We start from the raw sequence: 23763 nt of genomic DNA, 5'->3' as shown, positions 1-23763 counted from the left end.
CTGGTTTGTCGACTGATAAAATGAGTCATTTTCTGGATCACGTATTTTTGGGAACAAATTACCGCGAGAAATTCGAATTTGACATCATTATTGTTTAACGTTTACACTGTCAGCAAATGATTCTGTTTAAAAAAACATTACTGACCTGTACGTGTTCGTTTATGAACAAACTAATCGCACTTTTTGGTATCGTGAATAGTTCTGAAGATGCTCGAGTTTAAAGAATTCGCGAGACACGCTGTATATTAATACAAATATTATGTTCCCTCGCTGTTATGAACGTAAATAATCCTGTAACGTACGATTCTGACGTTGGCTTTTCATAGTACGTTAGACGGATGTTTGTAAACTTGCGCAACTAACTATAAATGAGCAAACTTCAGGCGAGTATTCTACTGACCGTAAGGATGAAAACGGGTCATATAAACACGCGTCCGGAAATATATCCTTTTCGGGTTGTAAACTTTGAAAGCTGTCCATTAGCGAACAGATTCTGGCATTCGAATAAGCTCTTCGAAATAAGCATTCGAAAATGTTACTTGATATGATATCTCGGAGCGTTTCTTGGAAACATAAATCTCCTTTCAAAGTATACGTTCTTTCGAAACTGTTTTGCTTTTCGTCCAGCATCAGCTAGCTTACACTCGACCAGTAGTTTCCTCTTGTTTTTCGATCTATCATTCATTATTCCTATTATTCGTTGCAGACATCTGGTAACTCTTTCGTCACCAAAGAAGGACAGATAAATCTGGGTATATTACAAACTAGAAAAATCAAACGAATCATTGAGTAATATATATAATCTCGAAATATAAAAATTTATAAAATCCTGACGCAGAAATTAACTCCTACAGTAATGAGTCCTAATACTAAATCCGTAAAATTGTTTGTGAGACCGAAACTTTGATTTCAGACAATTGTAAACTACCTAACTCAAAACTTGTCATAGTACTTATTTTCTGTAACATTTCAACTTGAAAATTAATGTCGTCCATATATGGATGACGTGGGAGTCAAAGTGTTAAAATAATCTCCTCTCAGCTACACGAAATCATCATTTTACGAATCGTTGTATTCCGCAAGGGAAAAGCGTACGCCGGCTAATTCGAAATTGAATCTTCGCCTCTGATCTTCCCTCTCCGTGTTCTTTTTTTCGAAGCTCTGACGTTAACAACCCACGTGTCTGGGAGTCTCGTGCGCCGCGGAGGACGTCGCTGAAACGACTGCGTGATTACGCGGTGCTTAAAAGCCGCCCGTCCGTGTGTGCGTCGGGTTACGTTATTAAGGAAACACCGCCGGGCAAAATGTCCGGACAAAGGGAGACCGGGGTAGGAAAATGTTTGAAAGGACAATGAAGAGAGTAAAAAGAGCAACGAAGGAGGCGGAGGAACTCGAACGGAGGCGTGCTAGGCAAAGCAGCGATGATCGATGACTCTATACGGCCGCTATTAGCATGACAATACGCGCGTCTGGGCAACAGCGTCGTTTCGAGAATGCTTCTCGCGCGTTCAGTTCTCGTCTTTCGTCATTCATTGTTCGTCGGCCGCGTGCTTCCATCGGGCAAGCGTGTCGGCCGCGCCTGATGCCCGTTTCGATCGAGATTGCACGCACCATGACCAGCCAACAATTTTTACGAAACTTAAACACAGGTTTCATTTGCACGAAATTATTATATTAATCGACCGTGACAACGCTTGGGTTCAATTTGAGATTATTGGAATTGTAGGGCCATGGGTTGTATGATTGAATTAAACAACAATATTCGATCTTTATTCCTAATTCGAAGATACAGGGTCTACAGGCACCCCTGGGAAAAATTGTAATGGGACGAAAATCAAGAATACCCATTTCTTGATGGAGGCTTCGTTATACAGTTATTAAGATTTAAACTTCCGTCCGTACTGAATTTTTTTCTCAAAAATGCGCAGAATTTCGGTGGTATGTCTATTCACCAAAAATGATTCTAATTAACCCCCGCAACCGAAAATAATTTTTCCAGAACGATTTGAAATTTTTCAATTTCGCCAAATTTCAGGGGAATCGTCATTCATGGTCAGACACTGTATTTTCGGTAAAGAATTTTTTTCTCGAAAGTATGTAAGATTTCCGAGGTATGTGTATTCACCAAAAATGGTTATAATTGACCCCCACAACTGAAAATAATTTTTTTGGAACGATTTGAAATTTTTCTTTTTCGCCCAAAAATTTCAGCAGCTATCCCCTGTCGATTTTTCTTAGAAATTCGTTTTTCATTTTTAGTCATTTTGTTTGACGCCCTACAGAAAAGTTGTTTAATACTATTTTGTAGATACCAATGATCACTATCTTAGAAAAAAATTTCATTGAAATATATTCATTATTGTAGGAGTTATGGTCGTTTGAAAATTGCGTAAATAGTTTCTTATAAAGTTGGTGTTAAGAGGAGAATTTTTACGACAGCAGTGAAAAGTGTTGCCAATTTGTACACTAAGTTTCATATTTATCAACCTTTTACAAATTCACTAAAATATTTGACCGAATGAATCTGTAAAAAAGATCAGTTGTATCGTTCATAAATTCAAGAGTGGCCTCGTAATAAAACAATCAGTCTTGTCATAACTTGTTCATTGGATCTGTTTAGGTTTCGTCATTTTATTCTAATATATTTATATCTCTCGCTATATCCAACGTTTAGTCATCCTCGGTTGAATCAGCCTGTCGTAAAAGTTAATAATAGTGTAATTTCCTATTGCAAAACCCCATAATTACGAAATCGAGTGCGTTAATCCAGCATCGAGTGAAATAAAGTACCGTAAATTGTGTACTTTATTCGCTTTTTTTTTGGAGGTAGTTACGTTAAGCTTCGCGATTGTTTAACAAATATTTCATTCTATCGATTTAAACACCGGATATTGTGGTAAACAATTCCAGAAATATTTCTTCCCTCGTGAAAAACAACCGAGTCTTCCGTACGAATTCTTACACCTTGAAATGTGGGAAGTTTATCTATACGCGTGACGCAATTACAGCTCTGGCTGACTAATGCATAACATTTCTACTGTCTGTTTCATGCCAGTCAGTCCTAATTCACATGTTACTGTTCGTTCGTACGCACGGTCGTGTGCGTACCAAGATAAATAGGCCGCTCCGCTGCATATACTTCTCCCACTGGAAATTGTTAACAAGGAAAAGTTTCGTAAAAAAGTTCTCAGAAACTTTCCCGTAATAACAATAAAAAATAAACGATCGCTGGTATCGCAGAAATTCCCAAGTTCAAGCAAAACGATTTCAAGGTTCTTCTAAATATAATCGCGCGAATAAATTGTGTTTAGATTCATCTAATAACCCTGCTGCACATTCAGCCATTTAATTTTGAAAATTTCTTTCATTCTTTTATTTCCTCAATGGAGCGTTAAATAGGTGATACTTTGATCCTTCTGACCATAGTATACTCAAGGTTATTCTCGTCACTATGACCTACGTCTACTCTGTACCTTCGAGGACATTGAAGTATCGATTCGCGATAACCTTGCGAGCCCATCGATCACTCAGAGTCTCGCCCAATGAAATGGATCAAATTCCACGACGATCTTAATCGCCGTCTAAGTCGATATCCGGTTTGACGTCGCGTTTCTCTGTTCCTATTCCGTTCAGCTTGGATCTCTCGTGCGCGCGTATTTTCTGACTCATCGTTCCGCAGTAAATATTGAACCGACTCGCAAACAGGCGTGTTTATTATCCTAGATTATTTGACCCGTCCGCCAGGAAAACTGATATACAATTCAAAAGGATATACTAGTCGTCCATAAGGATAAATCACGAATGAAACATATTATGAGATGAAAGAAAGATCAAAAAATCAGGAATCAAGCGCTACGACTGAAAGTAAATATTCGTAATTAAATTTTCGAACGATATTGGTACCTCCTCGCGAGATCGATAGACATAGCAGATGAATATCAGTTGGAACTTTGGTTTTTTCATTTTAACGCGATTTCAATCCAATATCTACGTTATATACCGCCGGAAGTAGTCGAAGCGATGCAAGAAAAATCTACTCCGGCAGTTGTTAGACCCAGAAAGGGCTACTATAATCCTCCTACCACTATCAGGTCCCATAGCCACAAAGACCTGTGATCTACCGTGCTGCAAAACTAGGTTAATACCGGAGGGGGTCAGGTTGGGAACTTTCCTTGTTAGTCACAGGCCTCCGAAGTCTGACTAAAACGTCCGACACAACACTGTTCCTTCCGAGACTGGTCTCTCTTTCTACCAGCAATGTCTACAACCGTGAATCTCGTCCTCCGTGTCTCCTCTCCCAACAACAGGAATTATTCAGGACTGGATTTCCATTCCTCTGTGGTACACCTTGGGAAAAATTCAACCGTTCCTTCGAACGGTAAGTTCGAGCTGAAATCCGGTAAAACGTCCGTGACGAATGACGCGGGGCTGCTTAATTATGCGTTAAAAAACGTCGTTGACGCTGTCAAGAGGGGGCCTGGAAGGATGCAGGAAACACGAGGAAGACTTTTTTATCTTGGTCTTCTCGGTGCCCTCTTGTTACTCGATGCCGACAGTGTCTGACAACTCTCGGGTCGTCTAATCTTCGTCGTTCCCTATTTTTAACACCCCTAAACGGGCGTCGAGAGTGTCTCGGAGCGGGAGTAAGTCTGTGAATTATCGCTGGGGCTGCGTGCGCTCGTTTCCACTGACAATCGGTCGGCCATCAATCACCCATCATACTTTTAACGCACTCGATTCTTTTCGTTGGCGTCGATGTAACGAAAACTCTCGACAGAGACTTCGACGAACTTTGAGGGAGCGTTTCCGGTTTCTTGAGCCAATGAGTGAAATTCTTTTATGATTTTTGTCAGTAATCAGGGACGGTGAAGATTTTTTTTACGCAAAGTAGCTTTAACAAGTTTAAACAAATATGAGAGATGAGAGATTAGATACTCTTCAATGGGAAGATTAAAATCGATTAATAATATTGGCTTTAAGATAGAAAAGATCTATGCTCTCTATGAGTGTTTTATGAAGCGTATGGTTGCAATATATGTGGCTTTAACGGAGAGATATGTAATATAATACGAAGATATCGTATCTGACCTAGTTTCTGAGTCACAGTCCTTTTTAGAGTTTGAATAATTTGTATTTTCAACTGAGCTACAGTAGCCCATTCTTCTCGGGCATTCACTGCTAATAATAATTTGGCACGCTACTTTTTTTTAGAACGTGTCAATTTGTTCGGTGGATTTAGCCTGACAAAACGTGTGCTTAATTTTTCAGAAGATTCTCGATTCCATAAACTCAATTTTATATACACGAGGCCTTGAATCTTGAGATTTTTTAGAATTTTAGTCTTCGATATTCTCGGGAAGTTTAGTGGTGAAAAATCGACTGCGTTTTGGAAGACTTGGTATGTCTATGGTAGGTTAAAATTAATATATAACAGATTCGAATTTAAATAACTCTATATATTTTATATATCTTTAGAACTGTCATTCATAAACAGTAAACAAAATTAAGCTATGCGTCACGTATCTATTATTGTTCTCGACTATTTGTATTCTCGTCTAATTTTATTTCGTGAAGTCATACGACAACTCTAAATCATATATTTCGTACATTTCAAACACATAATAAACACAAACTTTTTATATTCTTCTCTATCATCTACATCATCTTTTATTTTTTATATTTTAAAATGGGGAAGAATTAGTAAGTTTAATTTAAAGTACCTAATATTAAATTCTGCTAAGTTGTTTACTAAGCAGTATTTTTATTTTTTCTGATTTTTTTTTTAATCACTAGGATCTGAACGTACAATACGTGCATGACTCCTCGAAGCAATTTTAACATAATCGTAAAGGAAGAAAGGATATCCAAACGAAACGAAGTAGTCCAGGAAAGCTAAAAAAATCGACAACAATCCTGATTGGTACAGTAGCAAATATTTTCTTGTCCCGACGCGCGAACCGTCTCTTCGTAGCGCTAGAATCGTAATTTGATTTACCTTATCGATACGGTGACCCGTCGTTGAGCATGAATCACCATTTTTACGACTGTGCTCTTTGATTCGACGAGACCCGGGAAGCGATAAAGAGAATGAAAGACGAACTACAACTGGATGGAACACAGAGAAATGTAGCGGAGAAAGAGATACGAACGAAAGGTCGAAATGGGGGGGACTAAAACGCAGAAGGGCAAAAAGACGCTAAGCCGTTCCCGACGTTCCTTCTATAAATTGAAGAACTCCGACCTTTCGGGATACATGCAGGTCGAGCTTCTCAAGGAATTATTTAAATCATCCCCGAAGTCTCCTTAATATTGAAGTATCGCTGTTGCAAACGGCGAACGATGCACGAGGCATTGTAACAAGTTGAAAGGACTGCTGTCTAAAGTCGTTCGATGCCGGATCTAGGGGTGCTTCAAACGGGGTTAACAAATCACAGAAATTACAAATAGAAATAGAAATTATTCATTTCAACATTTAACGTATATCACAATATATATTTAAAGATCGTTGGTAATTTGCAAAAGTTTCAAAAACCTTGTTACGTATTACTAAGAACATATCAATTTAATCAACTGCTTTACCAAAGAGATTCCTTCATTTTGTATGAATTTGATCGTTCTATATTGGAAATAATGTGCTCCGTTTGATAATATATATTTTTACAGATTCGAGATTATACTTTGTATTTGGAATGACCGAGTGATCGAAACGTTGTTTGAAATAATGTATTATATTAATAACAAGGTTGGATGGGACGCTGATATCTAATCGAGACGCAGCTTGTTTAATTTTCATCAATTGCCGCACGAAATTTATCTTCCGACGTCGGCGTTAAAATTTTATGCCGAGTAACGATTATGATTGACGCGAGTCGTTTTATTTTACTCTCGGTTGTTACACGCGATCGCGGCGTTGCCTTCGCGATCTATAAATTTCATTGTCTCGTCGATACGCCTGTCACGCTTAAATTCAACTTGAGCAGCAGGATAGTGAAAAAATTTACATACCGCGTTAATGGTACTTGCGCAATCTACTGCCGTGGTTGCACGTAATCAAATTGGGATACGCTCTCCTTGTTCAATTAAACGTGTTATTTTCTTTCGAAATCTGAGTTCCTTCGGTGATTCATAATACATCGCTCGACTGAAACTATTTTTCAATTTAATTTTTTTCTCAATTAAGTGTTCTCGAGAGAAAACTTCTGATTACATTTTCCACTTTCGGAAAATTAGACGTTCGATTATCATACAAGGTCTCTTTTGTATATACTGAAAACCGATAGAATGGAATATATTTGAAATATGCTAGTTTCCTCAATAGCTGGAGGGTTTGGGAAGAATCGTAGCATCGATCATGGTCGCGACATTAATTTCAAAAGGAAAATTACCAGCGTTCCGAGTCGCTGAAAATTCATAAGGAAACACCTTGCGCGAGTGGTAGTTTTATCGCGTCTGTGATTCACCGACAAAGATCGCGACTGTGTCGCGATATCGTTCGAGATTACGGGATTTATTGCGTCGTGGAACGTTCGACGATTTCGCGAGTAAATAGGTCAGTGCAGGTCGATAATTGGCTCTCGTAAATTCCTGACTCGCTTCGAGACGGTTTTATGCCCCTTGGTAGCTTCACTGACGAAAAGTGGTCGATCCTGTACGGTGTCACGCCATAAATTACCGCGAGTAATAATTTCTTTTATGACGTACCATCGTTTCGGTTTAATTCCTAGCCGGGTTCTCTATCTTTGTACCCGGAGACCCTCGCGGACGACATCTTTAAATCATCCGAGTGTTTTACTGCTTCGACCGTTAATTCTCGTTTAGCCAAAAGAGTGCTTTCGAGCCAGTTTTCTCATAACAATGGCTGCATTTAAAACAAGGACGATCAGAATTGCGCAACGTTCGCTTAATAGAAAACAGAGAGGACGCCAGCCAGCGGCCGAAATTTATATCGTATTTCGTGCGTAAAATTCGTCACGTTATTCTCGCCATTTTTATAACTATGTAAATTAATTAATGTCAGGAGAAACGAACGATCTTCAAACGTTTCTCTATTTTAAAATCCTTATTTATCATCTTTCTCATTTCATCCCTCAAAATTTAATCTCGATTCTTTTTTTAATAACAATTCATTGCCACAATCCAGTGAATGTATTTTTATAAAATTATATAAAAGACGTAAACGTTATAATAAATATTAAACTTGCACCTAGTAACAACAAATAGACATTGATATCTACTATGTACAACTTGTTTACGTTCCGCATGTGTTCTCAATATTTATTTGACATCTTTAAAAAAAAAGGAGAAAAACACAAAATATATAATTTTTACAACTATCATCGAATAAAAAATGACTAATGAATTAGCTGATTTTACGAAAGCGCGATTAATAATAGAAAGTTCTCGGGCAAGTTGGGTTTTACGATGTGAAAAATGTAAGGTGCATTTCGCTCGAGAGCCCTGTATTTCAGAAAGTATCGGGCGAAGCAAACAGGGACATTAACGTGAGCGAGAGCACTTCCGGGGTGGTGGGCGAGTTCCGGCAGGAAAACAAAATACAACCCAGTTCCGAATCTTTCAAGGTTTCCGATTCTTGCCAACTTCTGGCATCGTCGTAAAGCATGTCTTTGAATCGTTTAGCTCGGTAACGTTTCTGCGCGCACTTAATTTTTCTGTACTGCCGGTTTCACACCATCTATCTTCCCTAATGTTCCCCCAAGCCGTGGCTGGAACGGTAAGAAACCCCGTCTCGCCGAGAAAGTTAATAAATTTCCGTACTGAAAATAGACTGAAACTTGGACAGCAGTTCATTTCGAGTGGCTTAATGGCTGACGCGTTGATCGACTTTGCTAGATTTCAATTAATATCACGCCGCAGTTTCCAGGCTGGTTCCTTATACGTTATAGACTTCCGAGTGCAATTGATTGATCATCGTCGTTCGACGAATTCTAAATGGCCGTCGACGAGAGCTTGTCGACTCCGATCGTTGTCAAGTCTTACGACGCTTCTTAACGTATCGTTGTTGTCAAATTTAAGTGTATGACAATTCGTTATTAAAATTAACATGGTTCCTAAGATTTCCCAAATGCAGCGTACATTCGAAATTACTGCCAATGTCGTTTAATTCTCTGGACTGTTAAGAAAGATTCGTGAAATAGTCGAAGCTGGTAGGCTGAGAAACGGAGTAACGTCCGTTCAACCTCCATTTTAAGAGGGTGCCGTGATTACCTCAGTCTATCGATTCGACGTTTCGAACTCGAGGCAGAATCCCATCAAACCTATCTTCTTCTCAATCAGAAACTGCGTATCGATACAGAAGGAAGGTATTATAAGAGACGTTGTTTAAAATGTTATCTACAGAGAGTTCCAAAATCGTTAATTACTAACAGAAGCTTCCAGACTGGACCTCATATTTTGGAGTAATCCTTGAAACATACTGTCAGTTTTATGTCTCATAATATTCCTTCTTCTTTGCTTCTTTTTTACGTTTTACATTCTCGTATTTTGTTTCCTTTGGTGTCCTAATAATAAATTCTTCTTCGATCAACCCCCTGTCCAGTCTGTAAATAACATCTAGGAGGGTGTAAAATACGAGTTTGAAAGGGGCAATATTGCAAATTTGATGTCTCACAAAATTCATTACTTTCTAAGGGACAAATTGATAGTAGAGAATGCAATTTTTCCATTCGTGGTTTCGTTTTCCAGGAAATTTTGAAAACTCAGCGCGAACGACATAAGTAGAAACAGAGAGTGATGAACAGACGCGTCGAAGCAACATGAATGGGAAAAATTTCGTTTCTCATCCGTTTCATCGAGTGTTTATCGAACATATGCAACTTATAATACGCATTGAAGTTTAACGTAACGATAAATAAACTGATACGAGTACGTTTTCGCTCCTCCACCGCTCATGAGTTTTTTCTTGGACCAACCCCCTGTCCAGCCTGCAAACGAGGCCTAAAAGGGTGGAAAACGCTTGAGGGGGGATACTGTAGGTTCGCGCGGAGTTTGACACGTAAATTTATTCGAGCATAACCGATCTGGCAGACGTTCAAGACGGACGCTCCACCAACCCCGGGAGAAACCCGCCGCTGTTTTACGATCAAAGTTCAGAACGACATTTGCACCGAGGCTCTTTCGCCTCGGTTCCGTGGCCGATGCCGTCGTCGCCTTTGTACTATTTCTTCTTCGCGGTGCTTCCATTCCGACCTCCGTCCCAGCCACGTCCCCGAGGTACGCTTCGGTGATTCCTGGGAGCGACTACGAGCGTCGTTTCCGTCGTGCTGCGAGCACAGAATTTCCATCTCGATAATCCTGACCGGTTTTCGCGTGACCCCGACGAACCCCCTGTTCCTCGGGATCGACCGAACCGACGTTCCGACACGGGGTCGTTCGTTGCTTCGGGAATCCGTGGCCGCGCGGAAGGTTTTATTAGCCTCGTCCGTTACTACTGAGATAGGAACTTCGACCGCCGAATGGAACGATTCTTCGCTAACCTTTGACTTTAACCGTTAGTCATCCATTTTTCCCCCTCAATTTTTGTTGGTATCGATCGAAATGTAATGTTCTTTGTGTTAATTCCTTGTATTATCGTGTCCAGGATACGGGGACCTGTTGGGACCAACGATGGGGTCAAAGGTCCTCCCACGTGTGAATTTTCTCAGAGCTTTTCCTTTTACTTGTGAATATTGTTATTCTTCTATTTTCGATCAAAATGTAAGTGTGCTTTCAACAGTCTATTTTCGATCTTATTTTGTCCAGAATACGAGGACCTGTTGGGACCAACGATGGGGTCAAAGGTCCTCACACGTGTGAATTTTCTCAGAGCTTTTCCTGTTACTTGTGAATATTTTTATTCTTTTATTTTCGATCAAAATGTAAATGTTCCTTCAATAGTCTATTTTCGATGATCTTATTGTGTCCAGGATATGAGGACCTGTTGGTCAGAGGTCCTCGACGCAGAGTCTATTGAACTCTGTCTCATAGTTAAAACAATGTATGTTATCACTTGCACGAAGGTATTTGTAACAAGAATAAATTTAAGTTCGAAGACCGCAATTTTCCAATTTTTATTTCAAGTCGAAACGTACGATCGAACGAAGGCAATATATTTCTTTGTAGTATGAAATTATTAGTACGGCAGAAAATTCTCAGATTGTTCCCGAACGAATTACCCAGCGACATCGATGTTTTCCCTGTAACTGGAAAAGTTTCCATGGTATTCCAGTGACGTCAGCGGCGCTTAATTAATATCCCGATTTAACGAGGCGGTCTGAAGGACCGAATAAGAAACATTTTCGACGAGACGAAATTTTAATTGCGACCGGCGGCGATTAAAAAAAAATCATATGCCCGACGTTGAGTGCACTCGCGTTACCCTGCATTTACTTTCGTTCTTGAGAATTGCCGGTGCAAAAAGTTTTTCGTGGCACCCTTTCACTTTTTCTTTCCCTCCTTTTCATTCTCTCTTTCGTTTCGTTTCGTAACCGAACAGCGCAAAAAATTGAGAAACGTTTGGACCCTGATACATTCAATTAATTGTGGCGCACTTTCTCGTGTCTACGATTCGTCGATTTTTGCCCGTCGTATCGCGATGAATTTTTCAGGGAAACGATCGTTAAACGCATCGTGGATCGTCGAAATGGAAATTGTAATCGACGATGAATTTCGTTAATAGCACTGCTGTTTCTCATATTAACCAATTTTTTTCTTTTTTGTTGTAGAGTGACAACGGGCTAGTGGACGCAGGTCCAGGTCGAATTAGCAGCATGACAGCCATCAACTCGGTATGTAACTATTAAGGCAAAACTATGTCGCCTGTTAATTGCAATTTCTCCCATTTTGGCTTTCTAATAAGCAAAATTGACAGAGTTACGTTTTCCCTGTAACATTTCTAATTAATTCAAAACTAATCGAACGCTTAATTCATAATGCAATTAAATTAGTTTCAACAATTATTCGCTACATGTTTCGTTAGTAAAAAATTGCTTTAGAGTGTTACTCTTCGTATCGAAGAAATTTTGCATTCAAATTTTGTTTCTACATTAAGAAACGACAACTTCAACAATTAAATGTTATTTCCAAAACTTTGTTCGTCCAACAAATACTACATTTTTTCTACAACGGGGAATTAATAAAACAGTTATTGTTCGACAATGCTGACTTTTGCTAAAAGATACGCGTTAATAATGTTTACTTTACAACAAACTACTCCTACATTCAAATATTGATTCAATATACTCCTTCATACTTGGCACGTTATCATGAAAAAGAGTGACGATAATGCGTCCATCCCCTTCGAACTGTGTTTCATGAAATATGCAACTAATCGCTTCTCGTAAAAGGCACATACTACGTCCGTCTCCCCCACTCCGTCCATTAATAACTCAGCAATGTCGCTAGCATGACCGTGTATATCCTTTCTCGGGTACTACGCATTGATCATATCGTCGAGTAAACACGGCGACGCATATTTTTAGCAATTAAACCGATGGGTTTGTGGAAATTGAAACGGAGGTGTAATTTACTTTTTATCCTACACGCAGAAGTAAATTTTGTCGTACGAAGCTAAACGAGACGACTAGAATCACTTATTTTAGTATAGCAAAACTGCAAAGTTCTCCAAGCCCGGACCACAAGTTTGTAATCAAGCAGATTCAAATTTAGGCAACCAAAACGACAGTTTTCGACCGAAATGGACTCCAAGGGGGGGGGGGCATTGTTCCCCAATTACTCTCGAGTTGCTTTTGCTTTCAAAGCAGAAGGAAAGTTATCTAAAAAAAACCCAAGTCTTTGAACGAGAGTCCTATTTGGGAGTTCCATTACTTCTTTCGGGTACGTTTTTTCGATAGAGACTTTAGACCTAGTTTCGACTTCTTACGCGAATGCTTGTAAATTATCCGTAAACCGTAAACAGTGTCGTGGAACACCACTGTTTATCTTTTGTGGAGAATGACGATGGTTCTCCAACGCGTTTTCACCGTGATTAAATACTTTTAAACGGAATTTATGGCGGGGCTGGGTACTCCGTGCACCTCGAGCCATAGAAATTCCCTCCCGTTTGCCAGACAGAGAAGACTCCGGGCCTCGCGATATGGAAATGAGCCAGTGGCTTGGGGGAAACGTAGGTGGCACACCTCGTGGGAACGGTCTGTAGAGCGACACGACGTATTTGAAGGTTTACACGCGCCGGTACCGCGGACTTTTTCCACCGAGAGATCTTGGAATTTGTGTCCATCGAAGACGAAGGCACGCGCGGGAATTCCGTTGGACCTCTCGAGCTGGCTTCTCCCGAACCATCATCCCCCTCTTACCAAAACTCTTTCATTTTCCTCTCGATCCTTCCTCTTCGTTTGCCGCGTTTCATGGAATTCGGTCCACCAATACCGTCTCCGTGAGTTTGTTCTGCCGTGGGCTCCTCTCTCTGGAAGAAAACGCGGGTTCGATCCTCTGGATTCAGATTCGACGACAGTTTCCAGCACGAAAGAGGGTGGAAAGATGGTAGATTTTAGTTAATTTGTCAGTAGTAATCAATGGTCGATCGAGCACTTATGAGAAAGCATAGCCCTCTACTGGCGAACGTATAAAACGACTGTTCTACAGTACCAAAGTTTCTGATAGTCAGTAATAGATTTTTAGTACGAGAAAGGAAACATTTCGTTCAAGTCGCAGTTTCGAAAAGTAGAAAAGAAAGTGCTTCAGAAAAAATATTAAACATTCTCTTAAATATAGAAAAATTCTACTCTGTTTAATTCTTAGCCTCAGTACAGTTCGTAATTCCTTCCTACAGCTATCGTTAATGAGAAATTTCAGTTTTGATTATATTTTGTGAAATTTGTTGAAGCAACTCAAATTTTTTTATGTAAATAAATATACGTCAGTATAAAACTATTAACAAGAAAGTAGTAAACTCTTTTATGAAAGAGAACCGAACGATCGAAACGTATAAATAAATAAAAAATTATATGTATATTAAAATATTGAAATATTTGAAGGCAAGTTTTCTAAAATATTGCCCGTACGAAAATTGGTCGAGGTTAAGGATGATTGTAGGCCAGCTCTGTAGGGTCTCAGGTAGGAATCGAAGATAAGAATTCGCGAAAAAAAAATTGTTTACCGAACGTTGGACAGACATCTAGGACTAATTGCATTCTTGGAAAGGTTTCTGTAGTATTACGTGCCTCTCGAATCGCCGTGAACTGTTATTCATTGGTTCGTAGACGTGCTCGGGCTTACCAAGGGTGGTGGGGCGAGATTCTGTGACTCTTAGCTTCTGTTCCCCAGTATTGTAATTACAGTCGAAACGCGTGCACGTGTTCATTCCCGCTGCGGAAGTTTAAAATTGTGCGAACGAGATGCTCGATGCTTTCCGATACAGAAACACGACGAGTGTTACAAACATATTGGACGTGTTACGGAAACATTTCAGAAGAAATCTTCGAACCTCGAGGTGGGTGAGTTAATTTTAAATTTCGTCTCGGCGGAGGCGCGTAACGAACGTCCAGAACTTTTCGCTATTGAGAATATTTTCAATTATAATTCGATATAAACGGGCACGGTGTCTGATTTGTTTGGACGAAGGCTGTTCTTACAGCCTTAACCAAGCAAACAATCGTCAAATGTATAGATCAAGTAATTACATTGTCTGCTAGCTACTGAATCAGACGTTAATATCAACCGACATCGCATACCATTTTATAATAATATTCATCACTTTCTAATGTCAAATTTATAATTTATTGCAGGTTGAAAGAAACACTATCCTGATTATATTCTTCAGAAACAATATCATTAAAATTTGTTTGATTCAGTCAACGATAATATTCATCACTTTCTAATGTCAAATGTATAGTTTATTGCAGGTCGAAAGAAACATCTGCCCCTGATTAAAAATATTGTGGTCTACGAATAAAATACTATCCTAATTATATCCTTCAGAAACAATGTCATTAAAATTTGTTTGATTTAGTCAACGATAATACATAGAATCGTAATTTATCTGTTGCATGACGAATCGAGTGAGTTTTACGTGGTTGATCCTAAGTTTTAATGGCTTTTTCCCCAGTGTAAATTAGGGTGTGGAATTTGTCCACTCCACGTGCCAGAAAACTACCATTGTTTAATAGCTACAGGAACGTTTAGAAATACACCGGTAGCACAGTTGGTCTAAATACCGTTTTAATAGTTGAGACACTCATGCGTGGAACGGGTGAGCAAGTGCTTGCACTTCGGGAGCCATATTTTAGGCGACGGCTTGTGCACAAGTTGTGAGTTTCGTACGTTTGAATCTTTGTTTTAAAATTATAATGAAGACAATTTCTGAAGGAGTAATCGTAAACGTCCAATTCAAACAAACTCGAGTTACTCGCAAGATCGGTCCTATTCGTCAAAAATTATTATCCATTTAATGGTTCGAACAACTTTCTCAAAGGAAATCCGACTAACCGAACAGAACGTGGAAACTAGATTCGAAACCGTTATTGAGTCTAAAAACAAACAGTTCTCTAAATTGGGGATGAAAAGACTTATTACTCATTGACAGAATTGGACACCGGCCAATGTGTAGCATACTGTGTCTAATAACAAGCTTTCCTAGATTCAAAATTATATTTTAATCTTGCAACTTGAAATTCGCGTGTATCTCTACTGCGTTGCAATGTTGTAACTTCGAGAGGGGGAAAAATATAGAAAAATCGAACAATTCTTTTCAGTTAGATTCGTTCTTTTTCTCCACTTTTTCTCTCGTTTGTACGTTCGAGAATCGGAAATTAAATGAAGCGATACGCGACGGTCGAATCGAATGCCTCTTTTAATGAAATTGTAGCCGAAAGACGGTACTAAAGAACGCTGAGGAGGAAACCAGTTTAAATAAAGACCCCTCATGTGGGTCAGCCGGCGTGGCGTGCATCGTGCATGCTCGTTACGCAAGCTGATTCCATGGCATCACTGAGCTTTGTTAAGATGCATTTGCGATGCACACATGCTGTCGCGCCGGGTCCACTCGTTATGGACCCAAAAAAGCCACTATAACTCGACACTACGAAATTCTGCGTTACGAACAATCAGAAATGTCACCGAGTAAAGCATCAGTATTATTCAATATTTTTATAGCGTATAGATACGTATAAAATACGTGTGATTTGATAAATGTGCAAATCTCTTGTTTCGATGAAATTATATTTTTATATACAATGTTTTACTTATCGCGAAACATGCATTACTTTCTATTTGCCAGCTGTAAATGAGATCAGACCATGAAATTGAGAGTTGTATTTTTGCAAGGCTCTCAAATTTTATATATATATTATTTATATAAAAATAACAAATTTTAAAGAAGATTGAATGATGACTAAATTTGTATCACATTTTACAAATAGTGACGCTTTGAATATTTACCATACACCATAATGTGGATACAGTAATATCATTCTAATAATTTCTGTCCTTCATGTCCTTCCTTATTTGTAATATTTATTTTATTAATCAAATTTTCATCTATTCATTACAGGTTTGGTTGCACAACAGGAATTTTAATTTTCATTCAACAGTCGTGTGTCTTCTCTCCTGCTATCAAAATAAGAATTTAGTCAGTCTTCGATCATTATTACGCATCTCTATCGTAACGATTCAGAGAAATTGTAAGTTATTCGTGAGGTCGAGAGTGTTCTCGCGAAGCAAGTACGCGTGTCCCTCGGCGTTGTTTCGTGGAAAAATATTTTCCGGTAAATAGAACCCCGGGCGCGCAGAAAAATACAGAACCACGAGTAAGGCACGAGGTGGAGAAGAAATTAGTTGAGAACGCCACGTGCCGCGGCGACCGGCTAAATATTTACTCGCACGTTTTCCAAGTCACGAGGGTCGTCACGTTTACAGTTTTCGAGATGACGAGGACGGACGTTACGTGACGCGTTTCGATCCCGTCGTCCTCCTCGCCTTTTTCCCCACCTTCCGTGGGCACTGGCGAGTTTTACGAGCCCTGAAGCCTATCGCGGAACGAGCGGCTCGCAAGAGGCGAGCAAAATGTGCGTAACGCTGCGACAATACGACGGTTCCAAGAAAAATCGCCTATAATGGTCTCGTAAATTATTCCGAGCCGACGATGTCACCGTCGTAACTTGCTCTTAATTATACGCGTCCCTTTGTTCCACAGTTTGAGAGCACGTTTAAGAGCGCCGCAAATACATATTGGTTCGCGTGGATGTTGCGAACAGAAATTTCTAATTTCAGGCAGGTTACACAGGCTCTCGGTGGTAAGAGATTTTGCAACCTCTTTGAACTTTGATCCTAAAATCGTAGGACGAATATTTTTCGAATAATTTTTGCATACAGAAACGCTCAATCTGTCTGTATTATAATCTACGGAGCAGGTCAGATTTCGATGCATAACACTGTTTACATCGATGATATTTCTCACGCAAGGAGTCCTGTGTATCGTTCTCCGTAATGGGAATTAAAATTCCAGCATTTTTTCGCGACACCCAATTTTGTCAAAAATTTCAGACCTTCTCAAAGGTCAAAGAAAATTCCCCAAGCAACCGGATGTCCAGTTCTCTCGGTAGGAGTGATCCGATAGTAAACTAATATCCTTCACCTACCAACTTTCCCTTCGTCAAATTTCAGAGTCCAATATTTTCCAAGGGCAATTTTTCCGGGATTTTCGCGACGAATTTGTGCATAAATCGATCGAGATAGCCCCGGTGTACATTTTATAGATAGCGATAGATTCCCCGGTAGTTCTATAAATCGACACCCGTTCCGTCCAGAAGCGGTTACGACGTCCCTGGAGATGGACCCCAGGTGCTGCGATCCGCTCCCGGAGGTGAGACGCTTCTTCTATCCCTTCTTCGGGGTCCTTTTCCGTTCTTCTCGTTCACTCCTGGTCTCCGTGTTCTCTCTCTTTATTCCCCCGTCCCCTATATTATCTCGCACGTCGAACTCGACGGAGAAAGCGGGAGGAACGCGAAATGAACTGCACCCGGCGTCTGGGGGGAAGAGAGACGGGAGAAGAGAGAACTCGGGGGCCGATTCTTCGCCCGGGTATCCGATTCTGGCCGCGAGATTTATTTCTTCGATGGTACGGAAGCAGCTGGCTAATGCCGTCGGCTTTGTTATACGGCGTGCCGTGCTGGACGACGGAATAGAACGGAATTAGATTTGGTTCGTAGGGTTAAGTACGGGAAACGTGACGGGTAATCGTGTTCGCGTACCGCTGAAAGCGAAAACGCTCGGGAACCGATGGGTTTCTGCGGCGCCACGTCTCGGCGAATAATGTTGGGAATTGCATTTAACGAATCGCGCATTCGAGAAGTATTATTTTTTAGAAATCTGTCGAACTAGATTCCGGGGGAACTTCGATATTTACGCTTTAGATGCAATTGCTTGCTTGTTCACAGGCTAATTGCACATTTCCTTTGGTAAACACATTTTGGTAGTGTTGCTATTTATTGCACGAGATATCCTAAACCTATACTTATTATACAGGGTGTCAAAATAGGGGCTAAAATAAGATGAAAATCAAGAATATCAATTTCTTGAATGAGGCTTCGTTAAAAAGTTATTGAAAAATTTCAAATCATTCTGAAAAAATTATTTCGGTTGCGGGGGTCAATTACAATCATTTTTGGTCATCACACATACCCCAGAAATCCTACATGCTTTCGAGAAAAAAATTCTTCACCGAAAATACAATGTCTGACCATGAGTGACGATTCCCCTGAAATTTTTCGAAATTGAAAAATTTCAAATCGTTCTGGAAAAATTATTTTCGGTTGCGGGGGTCAATTAGAATCATTTTTGGTGAATAGGCATATCCCCAAAATCCTGCGTATTTTCGAGAAAAAAAATTCTGTACGGTTGGAACTTTAGACGTTAATAACTTTTTAACGAAGCCTCCACCAACAAATTGGTATTCTTGATTTTCGTCCTATTTTGGCACCTAGAATTTCCCATTATAATTTTTCCCAGGGGTAATCGAACACCCTATATAACATCCTATGAGATTTTGTGTTGTTTATATCTAATTATTCTACGAATATCGGCAGTGCTTAATAAGGCAATTTATGCTTCCAATTGATTGGTTTGTTATTAGCCTTTATGCAGACTACGTTTTTTATAAATTTGTTTTCAATACTTCATAGGTTTGCGTAGAATTTTTGTGCTATTTTGTTTCTAACGACCCTTGACAAGTTATACTATTAATTTCTTCAAATTTAAACCTTTAAATATCTCCATGCATGAAACAATGCAGTCTCAAAAACTGCTCATAAAGAAGGATTTGTTTTCCATTTATAGCGAATTATAAAATAATGTATGTAAATCTTAGTACAGATAGCTCTTCGAGAAAAAATATAACTCGTATTAAAAACGCAAAATAGATTTCGAACAAATAGAATGAATTTTCTTCTTTTCTAAAAGCTTTCCGGGTTCAATTAAAAATATTCCAGTGCTTCCTAAACTTTTATGAGTCGAGACCCACTTTCGGAAAACGGTCATTTTTCGCGACGCTTGTGATGCATATTTTAAAAGGAATTTCTAGCTTTAAATTAATATTTATATTTAATAGGACCCGCCGGGAATCAGTGACCTACATTCCATCTCGTACGATCAGCATTATATATTTACCGGCGAACTATGCACTAAACATTCGTGCAACAAACGAAGCAGCCGCGATAAAGTCTATTTTAAAAATACCGTCGCTCCGTCGCCGGAAGGCTACGAGTTTCGTCGTTGTCCGCGATAGCCTTTTGTAACGTCAGATTTATCGTGTAAATTACGTAGTTTCTTTTTTTTTTTAAACTAAACATTTTCTGCAATTATTTCTCGGCGTTATTTATTTTTTTTTCTCTCTCTCCGGTAGCAGCGGGCCGAAATTTACTGCCGTATCACGGTTACTGCAATTTACAATTTTCATTTGTTTTTCCTTTTTTTTTTTATTCCCGCGGAAGAATGGCCCCCGGATCCCGGTCGTACGATTGTCCCCGCGGTTTTCATAAATAATGTCGGCGTTATTTATGGCCCCGGGCACTTTGCATTCTGCGAAGGCGATACTCGTGTTCCATTGTCGGGCGTTTTTCGCCGGCCGGGAAATCGATTTATATACGAAAGCAAAGGATAACGGTGGACAAAAAGACGGGCGGGGGCCATCGAAAGGTTTCGCGCGGTTTTCGCGATGGATGCGAGCCCGCTAAAAATAACGCGAATAAAGAACGCCTCGGGGCCGTCTTGTTGATTAATGAATCCGGTTCCCTTAACAGGTGTAGCGAGCGGATAGTGGGCGGGGCGTGTTACGGAAGCCAACGGGTCGAAAATATACGCGTTTACGAATTTAATCGCGAATTGTCTCCGGTCGGATATCAATCGTGCGATACACGATTGCCCGCTACCATTGAACGTCGCAACTTTACGTGTCTTCGCTTAGGAATTCGAATTAGCCGCGATGCGTATTTTCGATCCACGAAGAATAGTTCGCCCGGCTGAACGTAATTAATTGCATGTTGCCACCCGGGGGGACAGTCTGTTGTAGGTAATTACAATTTCGTCGGTTATTTTGGTCTTTGTCGTTCTGTTTGAAATTAACATTTTCACCATTAATTTCCGAACTATGCTACGCGGGGCTAACGAGACGTTCGTCTTTAGGCCAACCATCGGAGTATTTTCTCCGCGAATTAGAATAGAGGAACAGGTTCTGGAACGCGGGACGGGGAGTTACGTATTATATAACCGCGTTGGGGAGTATACACTGGCGCCATTAGGCTGTGCAACTCGGTGTATTTTCTGTCGTTAGATTTGTTACGAACGAACGTTTATCGAACCACTCGGAACGTCTTCGAGACTTCAAACCGTATCAAACATCGCTGGAATATCTATCGAACCACTTTAAATATCTATAGAGCGCCTGTTGAACCACTTTAAATGCACGTGGAACATTTTATGAACCTTCGAACATCTGTAGGACACCCAACGTCTCTGAAATAGCTTTTGAATTATTTTAATTGTTTCTAAAAATCTGTCGAACCATTTTGAACGTTTCTAGAATGCCCATCGCCCTTCTCTAAGACATCCGTTCCATTTCAAACATGGAATATCTATAGAACGTCTATTGAACCACTTTAAATGCTTATAGAACGTTTATCAAACCACTTCAAACCATTGTTACATCAACTTTCCAAATATCTCCCCAATAAAGCCTTTCTAGAGCCATATTCCTATAAAATGTTTCTATCTTTCAGTTATAAGAAACATTTATTTTTTGAGTCAAACGAGTCTAGATATTCTTCAAACGTAATTCGATACAAGTAATATAGAAACGACTCTATTTTCCAGTATTCTTTCTTTACGTACAGTAGCCTAGTTTCTAGGATCTTGTTTGTAAAATTCCATGTTCCGCGTCCCGGAACGTTCATTTGCTCGGAACGACGTTTACAAGGGCAGGCTTCCGCGCTGCCGTCAACAGCTGTGCGCTGTTAACACTTCCGAAAGATTGAAGAAAATATAGACACGCGTGTATTTAAAGACAGACCCGTACACTTCGTGCTTGCTACGAGAAACGTGCCCGTGGGTCGACGCCTAGTTTTCTTTTCCATCTGTCGTCGCTGATGCGGGAACTTCCATCCAGATAGATCTTAATTATTTCACTTATTTTTTAATAAAAAGATTTACGAGATCAGAAGCTGCTACTTTTTTTAACTTCAGCGTTTGGAACAATGTATCGTTCTTAGTCTACCAAATCATCTTCCTTAACAGTAAAAGAAAATTTAAAGGTGACAAAGTTGGTGTCTTTTTTAATATATTTAGAAACGTTTGTGTTAGTTAGTAAATATAGAAACAGTATATTTTGTATCGAAATTAAAATGGCCCACTGATTGAGTGTAATATTTTTAACTAAGAACGTTCTCAGAGTTTCTGTTCGTTGGAAACAAAATGATCCTCGACGAGGTTAAACAGGGGTTAATGCAAACCGGGGAAATCGTTGCAGCCTCGATCAATTTCGTCGGTGTCGTGCTAAATACGTCGGTATCCGTGTTTGCTTTCCGTGAAATGGGAACGTCACGGAAGTCACGCAACACGAAATTTAATTTCTCGCGATAGTTCGTCGCGATTGAATTAATCTCCTCGTTGGCTGATTTTTACCACCGGGTTGCCCGACGCGCCAGCTCTTTATGTTCGTGGGCGAACGAACGCCTTGTTTCAGAGGTTTCCGTGGCCAACGGGATTTTCGTCGAAGATTAACGGTTTCGATGGCGGTGCTTCCAACGAGAAAGGAAATCCAGCCCCTCATAACCCCGTGAAACTCTGTAGTCACGTAACAATTACCCACATTCCTTCACTTTGATTTAATCCCATCATCGACGTCACTTTTTAAGTAATAACGTTGGCTCGAACGCATTTATTACAATTATTATATAGTTTCTTACTTCTGGGGTTGTCTTGCGTTTCACTTTTCGATTTTCTTTCTTAATTTCTCAACTTTGATTTAATCCCATCGTCGACGTCACCTTTTAAGTAATAACGTGACTAGAACACGTTTATTACAATTATTATGCAATTTTTTACATTGAGATTACTTTGCATTCGTTAAAATTTTCGATTTGCATTCAATCGTCAGTGTCCTGTTACGATTTTCTTTAGAAGCCAAGTATGACGTTTGTGGATTTTAATTTGACATCTTTGAAAGAAGAAAATTAAATTTATAGAGGAATTTTGCAGGAAGAAAATTTGGAAACAAAATGGAAGGAATGGTCTGGTAGGTTTTCGATTGGATCGCGACTGGGTAAAACGTAGATCTACTGTCGGTGATTAACGCGTCTTCGGCTCGAAGGCGCGCCGTCGTGAAAACTGGTACGAAAATATACGGGCGGCGTGGGCCAAGGGAAATTAAACTCACGTCCGCGTCTACGCTGTCCGTCTGTTCCAAGGCTGGCCATCGTGCGTTTACGATTATTATCCGGCGATCGCTTCCCTCTTAATTGTTTGTGCAGTCGTCGTTTCAGACGGTAAGAGTTTCCGCGCCCGCTGACGCTCCTAATGGAATGCCCTGACGCATCGACTAATAATAAATCATCGCCCCCGGGGCCGTGCAATCGCGTTATTTCGGACAATTGTTGCCATTAGATGGCGCAGGGAAAGTGAATCCGTGATTTATTGTTAGAAGCGGCATCGGCGTCAGCACGTGCTACGCAGCTTCGCGCCCGGAAACTTGATTTACTAATTAGACTCCTGTTTCGTCCAATGTAGTCTTTACAACGCTGATACCGCCGAAACTTTACGTACTTCCGAATGCTAACACCGTCCCCGTGTAACTCTATTCCAGACCTATACTGCAGTATTGTATTAATATTCAAAGCTGATCGTGCAAAAAGTTCGCTGTTCGGAACTGTTCCCCTCTGGGAAGCTTTCCAATAAATTATTTTTCAACCACTTTCGACGTTTTTATACGTAGAAGTGTTCGTTACTTCGTTAGTTTTTTGCACAAAATATGATCAGATGATTGGTTATTTGAGAAAATATGTTAGAGTAAACTAGTAATATTTTTATCTTTCGAAAGTGACGTTTACTTAGTAGTTGGTTAATTTATTGTTGAAATGTATTTTATTCAAGGCGTCGGTGATGAAACAGATTTAAAACAGTTTTTTAAATTTGTGCAAATAATGAATACATATTACAAAAGAAGAATTGTAAGTTTCATTGAAATCCATTCAGTCATTTAGACGTGAGCGTATTAAAGAAACGTACGCCTCGATGTATTGTTCGACCAAGCAAGAACGAGGC

At 39.9% G+C, this 23763-nt stretch overlaps 1 protein-coding gene across 6 annotated transcripts in view; it reads left to right on the top strand.

Moving 5' to 3' along the window:
* Window positions 1-23763, top strand: part of LOC122399109 — a 605244-nt gene that overhangs the window by 251690 nt on the left and 329791 nt on the right. For all 6 annotated transcript variants that reach the window (XM_043399523.1, XM_043399526.1, XM_043399525.1 and 3 more), the window contains one exon: window positions 11721-11783. In XM_043399523.1, the coding sequence (XP_043255458.1) occupies window positions 11766-11783 (18 nt within the window). In that variant the 5' untranslated portion in view covers window positions 11721-11765. The remainder of the gene's footprint in view (window positions 1-11720; window positions 11784-23763) is intronic.

This window comes from Colletes gigas, unplaced genomic scaffold (assembly GCF_013123115.1).
Source record: "Colletes gigas isolate AHSC1104 unplaced genomic scaffold, ASM1312311v1 Colletes_gigas_Sc00012, whole genome shotgun sequence".
NCBI classification, from domain to species: Eukaryota; Metazoa; Arthropoda; class Insecta; order Hymenoptera; family Colletidae; genus Colletes; species Colletes gigas.
The sequence above is the reverse complement of the archived record's forward strand: the minus strand, read 5'-3'. Positions and strand labels throughout refer to the sequence as shown.